The following is a 16,756-nucleotide window of genomic DNA, read 5'->3' as shown; positions in this document are numbered from 1 at the left end:
GGCCGCGGGGGGCGGGGGAGGAGAAGAGAGCACGCCGGCAGCGGCACGACTGGAGTCAGCCGGGTGCCTGCGCGGGAGTCATCGGGTGTCAGCCGGGTGCCTGCGCGGGAGTCATCGGGTGTCAGCCGGGTGCCAGCGCGGGAGTCATCGGGTGCCTGCACGGGCCTCTTCTTCCCGCGCAGGCACCCGATGCTCACCACTTCCTCTTCCGGGCCGCGGGAAGAAGAGAGCATGCCGGTGCCCTCTTCTTCCCGCGGCCCGGAAGAGGAAGTGGTGAGCATCGGGTGCCTGCGCGGGAAGAAGAGGCCACGCTAGTATCCGACGGGAAGAAGACTGCAGCGCGGCTCGGAGGAAAATGGAGAGTTTCAACCGCGGCCGATGGGACTCCGCCTTCGCCTCCGCGAGGGCTGAAAATGAAGGAGGTTAGCGTTGGGAGGAGGCTGCTGCTGCCGCGAGTTCCCGGGGTGGGGGTGGGAGAGAGAGAGAGTGAATGAGCGAGCAAGCATGTGTGTTTGAGATCCTGTGTGTGTGAGTGAGAGATTGCATGTATATGAATGATTGAGAGCCTGTATATGTGAAAGAGAGTATGTCTGTGATTGAGAGCCTGCCTGTGAGAGACAGAGAGAGCATGAATGTAAGTTTACCATTGGGAACCTGTATGTGTAAGTTTGTGATTGAAAACCTGTTTGTGTGAAAGAGTGTGTGTGCATGATTGAGATCCTTTGTGTGTGAGAGAGATCATGTGTATGTATGATTAAGAGCCTCTGTGTATAAGTAAGAGAGAGATCATATGTGTCTGTGTGTGATTGACAGCTGGTTTAGGTGAGGGAGCATGTGAGTATGTGATTGAGAGCCTGTGTGTAAATGAGAGAAAGAGAGGACATGTTTGTAAGCATGTGAATGAGAGTCTGTGTGTGAGAGAAAAAGACAGCATGTATTTATGTGATTGAAAGCCTGTGTGTGTGTGTGTAAGTGTGAAAAGATAGACAGCATGTGTGTAAATGTGTAATTAAGAGCCTATATAAGTGAGAGAGAAAAAGCATGTGTATATGTGAGTGACTGAGAGCATGTGTGTATAGGTGTGTAACTGAGAGCCAGTGTGAGAGAGAGCGCTGGTATGTGACTGAGAGAGGAGAAAGTTCCAAGCAAACCACCCCGCCTCCTGCTAATTCAGAACAATCTCAGGACACCTGGATATCAAACGTTCCCAGGTATGCAGAGCAAAAAAATTTTTGTATCCTTATTATTTTTCATTACTGGATCTTTGTGTCTGCTATTTTGAAATATTTTGTTGGTATCTGGAAATGTTTTATATGAGTTTTTAATTATTGGATATTCCACTCATCAGCGGAATATGTTCTTTTTGTTAGTACAGTTTTACTGCTGATGATTTTATATTTCTTGATTTGTTTTATAAGGATGGGTGATGTTTCTTTTTATCCTTTGTTACACTGGCTTGTTGCAGTTTCCAATTCAGTTTTTTCTGCATGCTTCTTGTTATGCGTTTTGGTTTCTTTATTCTATGTTAGGTGAGGGTCAGCACGTGATTCAGGTGAGGTTTTCTGCTGGCGTGTTGTTTCTGTGTAGGACTCTATAGCAGCCTGACTTGGTCCGTTTTCCTAATAGGAGATGTATTGGTGTCTTAAGGCCTGGTGCAATATTTTCAGAGACTTATTGTACATTAAAAGTGTGATCTTACATAAAATGCACACATTTACTTGTATTTAGTTTTAAACATATTGTATGGCTCTCATGGAATTACATTTTAAAATATGTGGCGTTTATGGCTCTCTCAGCCAAAAAGGTTCCTGACCCCTGGTCTACACTAAGGAAAAGGAGATTATGAGGTAAGTAATCTCAACATTTATTGTGATACTATCGTGTATTACCTATTGTATGAAGTTATGGGCCTCTGTGTAGAGGTTACTGAGGTTGTAATCTTTTTTTTTCTGTTTGTGGTCTGGATCATAAACGATTGCTGTTTGAATAAAACAAAAAATTATAAAAAAAAAAAAAAAAAAAGTCTTCGAGTGGACACCATTGAAACCATGGACCTGGCAGAAATGTGCAACAGGTCATACAGAGCATCAGCACTGTACCCGATCGACGCTTTAAGGTGCCCCACCTGAAAAGCCTCCTCCTCAGATAGGGACTCGTTGGCCTGTAGTTATTGAACCCAACAAAGGCCCGCTCTCAACGAGAACTTGCTAACTGCAGCTCTGACCCCCTAGAGCCGAAACCTCAAAAGTCTTTTTGAGCTGAAGCTCCAGTTTCCTATCCTGCAAGTCCTTGAGAGCTGCTGATCCGGTAACTGGAATCGTGGCCTTCTTAGTAACTGCTGACACGGCCGCGTCCACCTTGGGGACCCTAAGAAGTTCCAAAGCCTCCTCCGGCAGAGGATATAGCTTGTCCATTGCCTTAGTAAATTTCAGTCCCAAATCTGGGGTGTCCCATTCCTGGAACAACAAGTCAGTGGCCGAAAAATGAAATGGAAAGGAAGCAGGTGGGCCCTGCAGGCCCAATAACACGGGATCCATAGAACCCAACCGGGACTCCACCTGGGGGGGCCTCAATGCCCAATTCTACCAAAATAGCAGGAATAAGGGGTCCCAGCTCCTCCCTCCTGAAGAGACGCAGCACCTTTGGGTCATCACCATCCACTGCATGAGACCCCTGCCCCGCACCTTGTGTCTGGTCATCATCCCCTTCCGTCACCCGTGGAGACTGGGATGGAGGCTCCGGATCAACTAAGTCAGAAGCCTCTGAAGACGTATCCGTGCCTGGGAGAGGGGCCTCTGATCTTAATGGACGCCCTCCATTATCAGGTTTAACGCTTCCCTCTGACAGAGACCGCTTCTTGTGCTTGGTGAGGGGCTCAGGAAACAATGCTGGAGCAGTTGTCCTCTTTTTTCCAGCTCTTCTGGCTTTAAAAGCCTTATGTAATAACAATACAAAGTCTGAAGAAAAGGAGGAGGATGTTGAGGAGTCCGTATTCCCCTCGGGGCTGTCCCTGTAGTATTAGCAGTCAATCTCCATGATTTTCCCCCCCTCAGGGACCATTGGATGGAGAGATAAAGGCGGTGGGAGATTCCCCTCCCCCGCTATGGCCAGCACTGCCAAGGTCGCTGCTGGCGCGCCAGAATTCAAAATGGCACCCGTTCCCACACTCAGCAGGAACGGACCCAAAGTAGAAGGCTCCAGCTGACTAAAAGCTCTGGTGACAATCTGCACCCGAACAATTACCCTTCCGGGGGCTGTGGAGGCTCCCTCTCCCCTGGGAGGCAGATTGAACACAAACCGCCGTTGGAGAGTCGTGAGCGGCAAGCTGACCTCCGCGGCATGATTACTGAGGGAAAAAAGTAAAAAATGTCTCCTTTCAATGAAAAAAATAGCTAATAACCCAAGCGAAAAGGATAGCGACCCGAGCCTGCCCGCGACCGCAAGTCAAAGGAGAGTCTGAAAAAAATAAGAATTTTTTTTTTTAAATAGCCAAATAAATGCAATGAAATGCAACAAAATGATACTTGCCCGGTCCGCTGAGGGTCCTGGACCGTCTGGGGTGAGTGAGCTGGGCTTCCCGGTTTCACACCTAGCGCTGCTACTTATAGACTTTCAGGCTGATACAGTAAGGAGCGGTAGGAAGAGCTGCGTTAGTGCCGGGCTGACCCGCGTTTGCCGCACGCACAGTCCGGCTCACCTACCGCTCGATACTGTATTTAAATAGCTTGCAAATGCAAGCCGTGTCCAAGAAGCGTCCATGAAGTGTTAGGCCCGCGCAACCCATTTTACTGTATAGGCGCTTTATACAGCGCCTATACAGTATCCTGGGTGCGCTGGTACCTGTCATTTCAAATGTAATTTCAATGACAGGCACCAGGAAGTGGATCCCAACTTTAACCAAAGAAAACCTAAAAACCTAAAATCCCCTCCTCCCGAAGTGACTGGACATGTAAAATATGTAAAACCTAAAAATCCCCTCCTCCCGAAGCGACTGGACATGTAAAATATGTAAAACCTAAAATCCCCTCCTCCCGAGGCGACTCGACATGTAAAATATGTGAATAAGTGTAACCAACTTACTTTTTGTTTCTTTTTCAGCCCTTTCAGCCTTCTCTGCAGTCCTCTGGAGGGGGCAGCTGGCGGCGAAAGCGGCTTCCAGCGGCCCCCGCCAGCGAAGACGGACGAACGCATGCCCGTAGTGCACGGGTGCTCAAGCCAATGAAAGCACATGGACGCCTCTAACGCAGGGGTAGGGGTAGGCGGTAAATTAGCAGGTTAAACGCGCGGCTAAACTGCAGGTTAAAAAGGCGATAGTCGGGGCGCGCGTTACTAAATGGGGGGGGAATAGCTAATCCGATCGTTTACATCTCATATACATGCCACGGGCAGAAGGGGTTACTCGATTTAAAGAGGCAGTAAGAATGTGTTAAAGGGGATAGTGAATTGCGGGTTGGACTAACGCGGCCAAATTGTGAGTAGAAGGCGGGTTAGAAGCAGGGTAACCGCGGCCGCACTTTACTGTATTGACCTGTATTAGAGCTCTCAGCTCCTAGCCGCAGCTGCCTCTGCTATCAAGGGGGGATGGTCCTCTCAGAACCTGGCAACCCCCTGGGAGGCTGACCACTATCTTCTTATACTTCTTTTTTTTTTTTTTTTTTTTTTAAGCAACCTAACTGTCTAAGTCTATTATAAAGCTAAGTAACCAGAACAAACTGTAGGTTTTGCACCTCCACCATCTGCTGGAGACAGAGAAATACTGACGGACTGTAGGTGGCACCTTGGCATATAAGACAGAGTCTGTCAAAACTTCTCTGTCTCCATCTGCTGGAAGGGAGGCAAATCCCAGGAGTCTGGACTGATCTGGGTACGTACAGGGAATACATATTTAGGGAATACATATTTAGCTATCAGCATGAGGGACAGAAGCTTTGCCCAGATACCTGTGAGATAAAGGACACCTACCCAGAAGAAAAAAAAAACACCTTTGTACATCAGCCAAATGTAATTTCATCTTTATTGTAATGGACTTTGACTTAATTATTACAGAAGCAGTAAACATTTAATTTAACACCCTATGCCTTTTCCTGCCTGGTTCATCTATGCATCTCACACAGTGGGGTGCGGCAACTAACACCTTACAAAGGGACCAATGCAATATAAAGCGCGACAAGCGGGCGCTGAAAAGTCAGCGCCTGCTTTCCTAATGTGCGCATGGCGCCCGCAAGGGGGGCGCCATGCAATACTCAAATTAGGGGGTCGCTTGCACGACCTTAGTGCCTCCTTGCTAACGTGACCCGCCGCGGCTGCAGGTTATGAAGACCAACGCCGGTAAACTCGGCCTCTGTTTTCATTACTGGTAGATGGCCAGTTATGAAAACCGACGCTGAGGTTATTTTTTACTTTAAAAAAGACGTACAGAAAAGCAGTTTTTTCTGCTTTTCTGTACTTTTCAATGCGCTCTGGAGCAGGCGTTAATATCTGAGCGATAAATGTGCGTCTGAGACGCACATTTATCTTTTTGCATTTGAAGTGTATGAGTAATAGCCTCATTCACATGCATTTGCATGTGATGAGCGCTACCTAATTCACTCTGTGTTGGAGGCATGTTAAATAGGCACTAATCCCCCTCTTGCATTAGGGGTGGATTAGCGCCTATTTAACCCGCCTCCGACAGTGGGTTAAACAGTGTGCTCGGCTGAGCGCACTGCATTGCATCTGCCCCTGAGAGACACACACCCACACCACTGAGCTATCACCCACAAAAAGAAGCCACTCTTGGGAGAAAGAGAGTTGAATATGAGAGGAGTGCTAGCTGGAGCAGCCTTTGATAAGAAATAAATGTTTATGTGCCCTTGCGATTAAACACCTCAGCTAAGGGTTACATATCATTAAGCAGAGATATCAGCACCTTTTTGTTTTCCTTAAGGCTACAAAAATCCAAAAACAGCAGCAACTCTGACCAAGAGTGGGCTAGAGATATGTAAGAGGGTGGAGCGGAGGTAGGCCCTTCAATAGACTCTCTAATATTATGATAGCATGTGTGATTAACCTCGTTAATATGGCCACCAGAAGGGAAAACACGCTGGCAGAGGAACTTACAGTAGCATTTTATTTTTTTTACTTTTGCCTGGCAGTCTTCTGCTGTTTTAAGCTTCTGACTCAATTTGAACTGCCATCTTTTGGGCTGTAATGCCATGAGCCTTTATACGAGGACACGCAACCAGCGGGGGATTTTTTTGGTCCCCCTATCGGATATACCAGGACCTCAGCCAGGGGCCGTGCATCTTCCATGCTGTGCCTTTGATTTGCATCGTTCAGGCAACGCATGTGACATTGCCGTGCCAGAAAAGTCACATGAGGTTTCTCGGCCTCAACGAGCCGCCGCCTCCTCCTCCCCCCCTTTAGATTAGCGCCCGGCGCTGCTGCTCCAGACGCCATGGTGGAGGCTTGGTACATGGACGAGTCCCCGGAGGACCAGCGGAGGCCGCACCGGCAGCGGCCCAACCGGCCGGTGAGCGTGGAGGAGCTGCAGCAGCTCGGGGTCTGCTCCTGGAAGGTGAGGCCTGAGCGCGGGCCCGGGAGCCTCCGTTACCTTCCCCTCTCTCCCGGGGCGGGGAAGGAACCGCTCGCGCAGCTCAGGCCCTGCTGAGCCCCGGGGAGGAGGAACGGCAGAAACACGGGACCGTGCGGCCCCGGAGAGCGCTTTGCAGAGCCTGCCGGCGTCAGGAGGATTCGGTCGGGTAGAGTGTCTTGGGTTTTGTGGGCACCGTGGATCTGCACAGCCGGCTGCATTAACGGGGGGTGGGGTGGAGCTTCTTGTTGGGACCGAGCTCAAAACATTTCCCCAGGTTTGAGAAGAGATTTCTCCACAGTGCTGGGTCTGAATTCGAAGAGCTCAATTTAGAAAAGACCCTAAAATGGATAACTTATTCTGCAGGCTAAATGCTCCACGGAATGTTATTGAATAAAACGATCTGGGTAAACCTCAGCAGCTGTGTTTGAATGTAGCTGGTTAAGTAGCGATTTGCCTTCAAAAGAAACGTAAAAAAATGCAGTCGAGTAGGTTTGGTGATACAATACCCGACCTACGTGCAACAAATATCCGCCCTAGCAGACTGAGTGGCCCTCCCTGTTCATCCAGTCCTAATCCTCCAATTACCACCACTACTACCCCGCCTCCCAAAACCCTTAGGGCCAGATGCAATAAATATGCATATTTCAATATCTGCTATAAGAACATGCCATACTGGGTCTGACAAGGGTTCATCAAGCCCAGCATCCTGTTTCCAACAGTGGCCAATCCAGGCTTACAAGTACCCAAAAACTAAGTATATCCCACGCTACTGGTGCTAGTAATAGGAATGGCTATTTTCTAAGTCAACTTGATTAATAGCAGGTAATGAACTTCTCCAAGAACGTATCCAAACCTTTTTTAAACCCAGCTACACTAACTGCACTAACCACATCCCCTGGCAACAAATTCCAGGGTTTAATTGTGCGCTGAGTGAAAAAGAACTTTCTCCGATTAGTTTTAAATGTGCCACATGCTAACTTCATGGAGTGCCCCCTAGTCTTTCTATTATGCGAAAGAGTAATTAACCGATTCATATTTACCCATTGTAGACCTCTCATGATTTTAAACATCTCTATCATATCCCCCCTCAGCTGTCTCTTCTCCAAGCTGAACAGCCGTAAGCTCTTTAGTCTTTCCTCATACGGGACCTATTCCATCCCTTGACTCTCCTCTCCTCTAGTGTATGCATATCTAGGCCCTACAGTGTTATCTAATACTAGCCGTTAAGCCTGTAACAACGGGCTACATTTAAAAAAAAATTTTCAGTCCATTTCCTTCCCACTCCTTCCCACTCCCTCCCTCCCTCTCACCTTCCTCACTCCATCCTCCCCTCCCTCCCTCACCTCACTCTCTCCTCCTTCCCCTCACTCTCTCCTCACCTCACTCCTCACTCTCTCTTCACCTCACCTCACTCCTCCCTCTCTCAATCTCCTCCCCTTTCAGCTCATCCACAATTTGCAGACAGAAGATCTCGGGGGGGGCCCTCCTACTGCTCCTTGCTGCCGCTACTGCTCCCAGCGCCATTTTTTTTTCAGGCACGCTCCGCTCTGACCAACGTGCTCGCCCGCGCATGCGCGGTAAAGCTGCTCTCTACTGTGCATTTGCGGGCCGTCGGTCAGAGCCCATTTATAAGGTAGATGGTGACTGCACTGAATATGCATGAGATAGATTTGCACGCAATGTCTCTATTGTATGCAAACCCATCTCATGCATATTCATTGTGGATATCCTGGAAACCTGGCCTGTTTGTGACTCTCGAGGACCGGAGTTGGCTACCCCTGCTTTAGATCATCAGGCATGCTCACATCAGGGTCCCCATCTTTGTCTGGGCACATCATCGCCCCCACCTCTGTAATGTACTGAGTCCTTGGCAGTGGCGTGCAGTCAGGACCTTCAAGGGATTCAGTGAATCCCCAGCCCTGTACCTTTTTCTTTGGGGGGGGGGGGGGGATTTTTTTTTTCAGCTGCACATCTGTGTGGCCAATAGAAACATCAACATGTGACTGCACCTCAGAGGGAGCCAATAAAAAGGTTTGCGCAGAGCAGGTAAAGGGCCTCATGGGTGGGACCAATCATGGGGACTCAGGATGTAGTAAACATATACTTGTATATATTTTTAACACACCTTTATTAATCTTTTAATTTAACAGAATTTATAGTTTAAATACAAACTGTTAAAACAACATCAATACTTCTCACTCATACTACATTCACACATACTCCATCACCTATTGCTAATACAACAGTTTACCTATTGCTAACAATATTAAAATTCACATATATCATGTTAGATAGCACCAATATTTTATATTACCAACAAATATCATAACCTATTCTTATTTTAATTTTTTGTTAGTTCATATTACTAGTTCCCTTGCATGTTCTTTACAATTATAAACTCCCGACGAAAAGCTTCCGTTTCACCGAGGTGGTTTCCTCAGGGGATCATTATCAATTTCTTTCTTTCACTTGAGAAACCGGGAACTTCTCTGCTTGGCTTATAGATATTTGTTTCATGTGCTATCTATAATGAGACACACTCCTATATGTTTCTTTGTATAATTCCTTAAATGTAATGTTCTCAGGTTCTGCCGAACTTTACACAACCTTCCAATAATTTTTACATCCACTTCTAATGTTATACACCACTAACTCCGTGGACCAACATTATTAAATACTTGAAATCCTTCGTGAACGCCGCTGCTTCACAAGCCTGCAGTTTGTATATCTTTTAACTTTTACTTGAATGCGCCGTCAACTATCATGCGAAAGTCTCATCTTCAAACGTACCTTCCGAATTTACCCTGCTTTCTCATCAAAAACGCTGCGTGAGAGAGGAGGGTAAGCTGGAGAACGAGATGACTGGAGAATGGGAGGGGTAGGGGCAGGAAAGCAAGACTATTTGGGGAGAGGGGGCTGGAGAACAAGACTGCTGGGGATTGGGGAGAAGGGGCTAGGGAGCATGACAGGGTCTAGGTGGGGAGAGGCTGCGGAATAAGACGGCTGGGTGAGGAGAGGGGTCTGAGAGCAGGATTGCTGGGGACTGTAGGGTCTGGGTGGGGAGAGGGAACTGGGTTGAAGGAGTCTAGGTGGGGAGAGGGGGCTGGGGAGCAAAGACTACTAGGATACGGGGGGTCTGGGGAGCATGACTGTTAGTAACTGGGGGGTGTGAGTGGGGAGAAGGGACTGGGGAGCATGACTGCAAGGGGGCTGAAGGGGTCTGGGTGGGGAGAGAGGGCTAATAAATATGACTACTGGGGGCCTGGGTGGTGAGAGGGATCTGGGGAGCATGACTGCTAGAGGATGGAGTAAGGAAGCGGGGAGCATGATTGGAGGGTCTTAGGGGAGGGGCTGCAGAACAAGACTGTTGGGTACTGGAGGATCTAGCGGGAGAGGAGCTTGGGAGCTGGGAAGAGGGGTGCATTGTGTGAGCATTAGTGTGTGTGAGTTGGGAAGAGAGGGATTGTGAGTGTGCGTGCATGTGTGAGAGAGGATAAAGTTTGTGGCCCTCTTCCCCCAATCCATGACAATCTCAGGGTGACTTGGAATCAAAAAATCCCATGTATAGAGTAGGAGATTTTTTAATACTTACAAGTTTCATTATTAGATGTTTGCATCTGCTCTTTTGAAATATTATATTGGTGTTTTGGGAAATGTATAAACATTTTTATGAGGTTTAAATTATTGAATATTCTTTTCATCAGCTGTCTTGAAATATTTATTCTTTTTATTAGTGTAGTTTTACTATTATGATTGATTTATATTTCTTCATTTTATTGTTGGTTGGTCTTCTAGTGCGACCAAAGGGAAGGATTCTGCTGGTGAGTAGTTTCTGAGTAGGGGTCTATAGCAGTCTGGCTTTTTCTGTTTTCAGAAGGAGGTGTATTGGTTTTCTAGGGCCTGTTGTAATATTTGCAGTGCTGCTTTTTCCTGGGTATGGTGGTAACTGTTTGAATCCTGGAAGTTAGTGTTGTTTTGATATGGCAGATTTGTTTCTTGGGGTAAACTGTAATCTTGGCAGGCTGTGATTAAGTATTATCCAAAAATATTGTATGTGAGCTATTGTGACAATGTCTCGCATACAATAAGGACCTGTTTTGTGACTGTCTCTGATTTGACATCTGAAGAAGGGATCTATGTAGTTTTAAAAGCTAAAGTATACATTTTTAGATATATGTATTTTTATTTTACATGTTTTTTTTAGGCAGCCTGGCATGTTCTGTTTTCCTAATAGGAGGTATATTGGTGTTTAGGGTCTGGTGTAATATTTGCAATATTGCTTTTTCCTAGATAGGGCTGTTATTGCTTGAGCACTATTTTGGTATAGGAGGTTTACTAAATTGTAATTCTTTATTCATGCCTTTCTGAGGGCTAAGCCCACACCCAGTACACGTTAAAAGGGGCCTAATGCCTTCTGTGTCTGGGGGAGAAGGGGTTGGGGGAGTGAGACTTCAAGAGACCTGTGGGAGGGGAGAGGGAACTGAACGAGCAAGACTCCGGGTGACTTGGGGTGAGGGTAAGGTGAGAATCCCCTGCTGTAAATATCACTGCATGCCACTGGTCCTTGGATTATTGCACCCCAAATGCATTAGACTGTATTTGTTTTGTGTTATTACGTGCCAGTCTCTTGACAACTTGTTATTCTGTGCACTCCCTTAGTAGTAAATAGCACTCAAAAAGCACTCCTCCAACAGACTCATTAGAGAAGCGTACAGAGAATATCTACAGGTACCACACGCCAATACCACCCAACATATAACATTGAGAGATCGGGCCTTCTCTACAGCAGGTCCCCCACTATGGAACTCAATCCCCTTAGAATTACGACAGGAACCATGTCTTCCAACCTTCAGAAAAAGACTTAAAACATGGCTGTTCAAGAAAGCCTTTCCAGACCCTTACTGATGCTCTTCCACCAAATACAGCAAGACTGATTATCACCCATTAAACTGATACAGACATTACCAACCACTGCAACGTTCTTCTTCTTGTTAAACTTCTATCATCCTCTTCTTCTACTCCCAGTTAGAATCATCCCTGTTTTATTGTAATTTCTTTTTCTGCGCACTTGTTATAATTTGTAATGTATACTCTCATGTTATAGTTATGTACGTTATAATGTATTGCTCACCCCTTGTTTTATGTAAACCGACATGATACGAACTCCGTGAATGCCGGTATAGAAAAACTCAAATAAAAAATAAATAAATAGTGTCCACTCTTTGCACATCTAGTAATGGCCCTCCCTAGTTACTGAGGTTAAAGTCGGGGCACTGTGCTCCAGTCCTCCAGGGAGGAAATAACAGGAGCCTGAATAGATCTCCCCCTCTGCAGCTCACCTGGCTTTTCCTGCTGATGCAAGGTTTCCATCTAAGCTGTAATTCTTTGTAGGGAGATAATTCCATCTCTCCTCACCTACATTATTTTTCTATGAATATCTTCCTGTAGCAACATAAAAAATTTGCAATGTAATAACCTAAAGCTTTAAGACCATCGCCTATTTCTTTGTAACATCTTTTGTCTTGATGTTTTGCTTTTGTTCTGCTTACTTTGGATTTGCATATTTTTGTAATCTTAATGTTTTTAGAAATTTTGTGATGTGATAACTGTTTTAAAGAAAATTATGACTAAAACCAGTTTGCAGTTTAGAACGTAGAAAGCTGTGTACGAGGAGAAAGGTCAATCGAAATGAGTCCGATTGAAATACAAATAGAAAGTGATGAAACAGTTGAAAGAATGAGCACAGTGTGCCAGCGGACTTGACTTGACAGAGTGCCTTCTGTTGGATGAGATTGATTTTGCTGTGCTTGGTGTTGCAGAGATTAGGGTCATTCGTTTGGGCCAGATTTAGACCAAGAAAAGTGTAGCTTTACTCCCTCTTAGCTGCCAAGAAAAGGCATATTGAAATAGGCAAGTAGCACATTTAAGACTAATCGGAGAAAATTCTTTTTCACTCAACGCACAGTAAAGCTCTGGAATTTGTTGCCAGACTGTGGTTAGTGCAGTTAGTGTAGCTGGGTTCAAGAAAGGTTTGGATAAGTTTTTGGAGGAGAAGTCCATTAACCACTATTAATCAGGTTTACTTAGGGAATAGCCACTGCTATTAATTGCATCAGTAGCATGGGATCTTCTTAGTGTTTGGGTAATTGCCAGGTTCTTGTGGCCTGGTTTGGCCTCTGTTGGAAACAGGATGCTGGGCTTGATGGACCCTTGGTCTGACCCAGCATGGCAATTTCTTATGTTCTTACTGGCAATGATTATGTGTGTGTGTGTGTGTAGAAAGGATTTTCTAGTTGGATTATTGGAGATCCATATTCAGTAAGCCGGCGAGTGGGTAAGTTATCTGGATATTCAGCACAACTTACCTAGATGCATTTTCTGCTGAATAGTCGGGCATGGTTATCTGGATAATTTTAGGCCTGCAGACTGACTTCAGCACAAATATAGTTAGATAGCACTTAATATAGTGATGTCTGGCTAAATTTGATGCCCGGGCCTTGCTTTGTTCCCCCTTTTCAGGCTGATGCAGTGTCGGCGCACGTTAAACCCATTCCCTTAACACCCGCTGATCCACCTCTCCGGGGCACCCGATGAAAATGCAGATGGGTTGCCCCAGTAAAAAGGAGGCACAAGGACAAATTGTGTGCCCTTAGCACCTCCTCGGCAGCGGGCGCCCAGGAGAGGTGGCTGTCAGTGAGTTAGGAAAACGGATGCTTGTTAATAGTGTCCTTTTTCCTAACTGGCACCCTTTTTTTTTTTTGAGTTGGGGGGGGGGGGGATTTTGAATTTTTAAATTCCTCCGACTTAATTTTCTGCTTTTCTGTACACTTTTTGGGCTCCTCCAAAGTTAATGCCTGCTCGGGGCAGGTGTTAATTTTGGTGAGTAAAATTGTGTGCGTCGGGTGCGTGTTTTTTTTTTGCATCGGGGAGAATAGATAATAGCCTCATCAACATGCATTTATATGTGATGAGCGCTGTTACCGACTTGCATGATGGGACGCACGTTGAGCCGTGCGCTGCAGCCAGCGCATGATATTGCATCGGCCTGTTTATGTCCAATTAACTTTGCAAAAGAATTTGTATGGACAAAGTTACCTGGATAAAAGGGGAAGAAGATTTGTGTGGATAAAAAACTCATTTTACCCACATAAATCTTATGAATATTGACCTCTGTGAATTGTTTGCTTGGCTGGTTTCCTCTTTGAAGTATTTTTTTTGTTTGTTTGTTTTAGCTTGACATTATCTTTGCCAAAGTTTTCCTGTGGTGTAAGAAGTAGAATTCTTTGCAGCATGTCTATAAAATGTATGAAAACTTCCCCATAGTTTATCATATTTGAAGCTTTCACCTTTTAAGTCATAATGCAGTCGTTCAGTATTCGCATTGTTATACACTTGGTCTCACAAGTAATCCTATACGAGGACTGAACTTCCAAAAGGTGGCAATGGTGAACCCAGCCACTAGAAGGAGCTGGCTAACTAAGCTTCTGGATTTTGAAGGAATCTAGGATCCCTCCCAAACAAGTGGACTTGTTGAAGGGGAAGTATACGCTTTTATAAGCATTAAAAAAAAACCAAACTTTTCTAAAGGAATTCACCATCCTGGGACCGATGATTGATTATAAGTGACCCTTGCTAGTAAAATATTGAACACAATTTAAGTTCAGATACCGCAGGGTGGTATGATGCTCCATTTTTCCCAAGAATTGGATAAGCTGTCAAATGTAAAAACTAACTTGCAAACATCTTGGCAGTGCCATCACATGTGCACGTATGTATCTATCTCCCCACATCCTTTCCAGCAAGAGGTAGACGAGTCAGGAAAAAGTTTGGAGTAAAAAATGAGAGTACGATATGTTCATGAGGAGCTAACAAAACTTAAAATAGGTAAGGAGGTGGGGCTGGTTGTGATACAACCAAGGGAACTTAAGAGATGTCATAGCAGTTGCACTGGCTGACCTTTTCAGTGTAGTGCCGGAAGACTGGAGATGGGCTGATGAAGCAAAGAAGAGGCGGGGAACTACAGACCTTTTATTCTGAGCTCTGTGGTGAGCAAATTAATGGAACTCCTGCTAAAACAGAGGATAATGTAGTTTTTGGAACCCAATGGATTGCAAGATCTGAGCCAGTATGGTTTTACCAGTGGTAAATCGTGTCGGACAGATCTGATCAATTTCTTTGATTGGGTGACCAGATTGCTGGATCAAGGGAGAGCGCTAGTTGTAGTGTTCTTGGATTGCAGTAAGGACTTTGACATGGTTCCCCATAGGAGACAAATAAATTTAATACCGTTGGTATGGGACCTAGAGTGATTGACTGAGTTAGGAGGTGGGCCTCAGGGATTGGTCCTTGGGTCAATTTGTTTTCAACATTTTTGTGAGTGGCAATGGTAGGATTGTCAGGAAAGGTTTGTCTTTTTGCCGATGATATCAAAATCTGTAGTAGGGTAGACAGGAAGGTGTGGAAAACATGAGCAGAGATCTATTGAAGCTCAAGGAATGATCTAGGGTCTGGCAGCTAAGGTTTAATGCTAAAATATGCAGAGTAATGAATTTAGGAGGCAAAAATCCAAGGGAGAAGTACAGTATTGGAGGTGACATTTTTTTTTAGCACAAAGGAAGAGCAGAATCTGGGGGTGATTATGTGATTATCTTAAGGTGGCCAAACAGGTGGATAAAGTGATAGCAAAAGCCAGAAAGATGCTTGGCTGCATAGGGAGAGGAATAGTCAGGAGAAAAAGGAGATGATATTGCCCCTGTATAGATCCTTGGTGAGACCTCATTTGGAATATTATATACAACTCTGGAGACTGCACCTTCAGAAGGATGGAGTCTGTCCAGAAGGTGGCTACTAAAATGGTCTTTGGTCTTCATTCTAAAGTATATGGGGATAGATATAAGGATCTAAACATGTATACCCTAGAGGAAAGGCAAGATAGGGAGTTATGATAGTCATTTAAATATCTCAAAGGTTTCCATGCACAGGAGGTGAGCCTCTTTCAATGGAAAGGAGGTTCTAGAATGAGAGGTCATGGGATGAAGTTGAAAGGTGGTAGACTCAGGAGAAATCTTAGGAAATATTTCTTTACAGAGAGGGTTGTGGATGCAAGGAAGAGACTTCCAGTGGAGGTGGTAAAGACAAAAACAGTATCTGAATTAAAAAAAGGTATGATGCAGGGGATCTTTAAGGCAGCGATGGGAGTTATAATGCTAAATTGATTGAGTGGATGGGCCATACAGTCTCTTTTTCTGCTGTCATGTTTCTATGAGGTTTGGATAAAGGCTTGGCTCTGAATTCTCTAAAGGTCCAGATGCAGATATCTCATGTTTTAGGGATAGCATTCAAGGTTTCTCAGTCGCCTCCCATCAGAATGTTGCTAGGTTCCTTAGAAATCTGAAAAGACTGTCTCTCTCTTATGTATTTATTTAAAGCTTTTTTTTATACCGGTATTAGTGGTTACATCATACCGGTTTACATCAGAACTGCAGGTAGAAAATATATCAAACAGGTACTGGGGATGGGACTACAGAGAAGAGGACCGATTGTTCCTCAGTGGGACCTCAGTTTGGTTCTTAAGGTTCTTGTTGCTTCTCCTTTTGAGCCACTCAAGCATGCTTACTCTCTTATAGTAATCTATTCTGAGCTTCAGACCTGTAGAGATCCTTTCCTTAATTGTTCAGCAGATTCTGTGACTGTCTGACCAGTCCCATCCTTCTTGCTGGAGGTTCTCCCAGCCTTTCATTTAAATCAGTCCATCTCCCTTCCAGCCTTCTCCAGAAAAGAGTTTTATGGCAGAAACAGATTTTTTAGATGTTGAGTAGTTCTCATTAGGTACTTGGAGGTCACTAATTTCTTTTGCAGATTGGTTATGTTGATTCTTGTGAATACCTCTGTAAAACATTTTATGTGCCTTGTAGTTGACTGAAAGAACATATATTCCTTATTTTTTAAGGCCCTACTTCCTGGCTGGGTTCTGGACTGGTGTAGCAGGATTCAAGAAAAGAAAATTAACAAGTAAAATGTCTCCTTCCTTATCTTGCTACACCAGTCCAGACAAGTGGAAAGTACCACAGCCTAACTACTCGGGGGTAATGAAATCGGGTCTGCCTTGAGAACCCTAGCCCCAAAGGCTATGTCCTGTTTAGCAATCCGCTATCCAACCGATTAGTGTTTAGAGAGAGACTG

At 45.2% G+C, this 16,756-nt stretch overlaps 1 protein-coding gene across 2 annotated transcripts in view; it reads left to right on the top strand.

Annotated features, from left to right (window-relative positions):
• The first annotated feature begins 6,279 nt into the window (after positions 1-6,279).
• Positions 6,280-16,756, top strand: part of ADI1 (acireductone dioxygenase 1) — a 31,167-nt gene continuing 20,690 nt past the window's right edge. Inside the window, exon 1 of one of the 2 annotated variants that reach the window (XM_029595795.1) lies at positions 6,280-6,511. In XM_029595795.1, the coding sequence (XP_029451655.1) occupies positions 6,437-6,511 (75 nt within the window). In that variant the 5' untranslated portion in view covers positions 6,280-6,436. Of the gene's footprint in view, positions 6,557-16,756 lie in introns of both variants that reach the window. The other variant, XM_029595794.1, reaches the window with a different exon arrangement.

The sequence above is a fragment of the Rhinatrema bivittatum genome, chromosome 3 (genome assembly GCF_901001135.1).
Source record: "Rhinatrema bivittatum chromosome 3, aRhiBiv1.1, whole genome shotgun sequence".
NCBI classification, from domain to species: domain Eukaryota; kingdom Metazoa; phylum Chordata; class Amphibia; order Gymnophiona; family Rhinatrematidae; genus Rhinatrema; species Rhinatrema bivittatum.
This window is presented reverse-complemented; position numbering and strand designations above follow the sequence as displayed.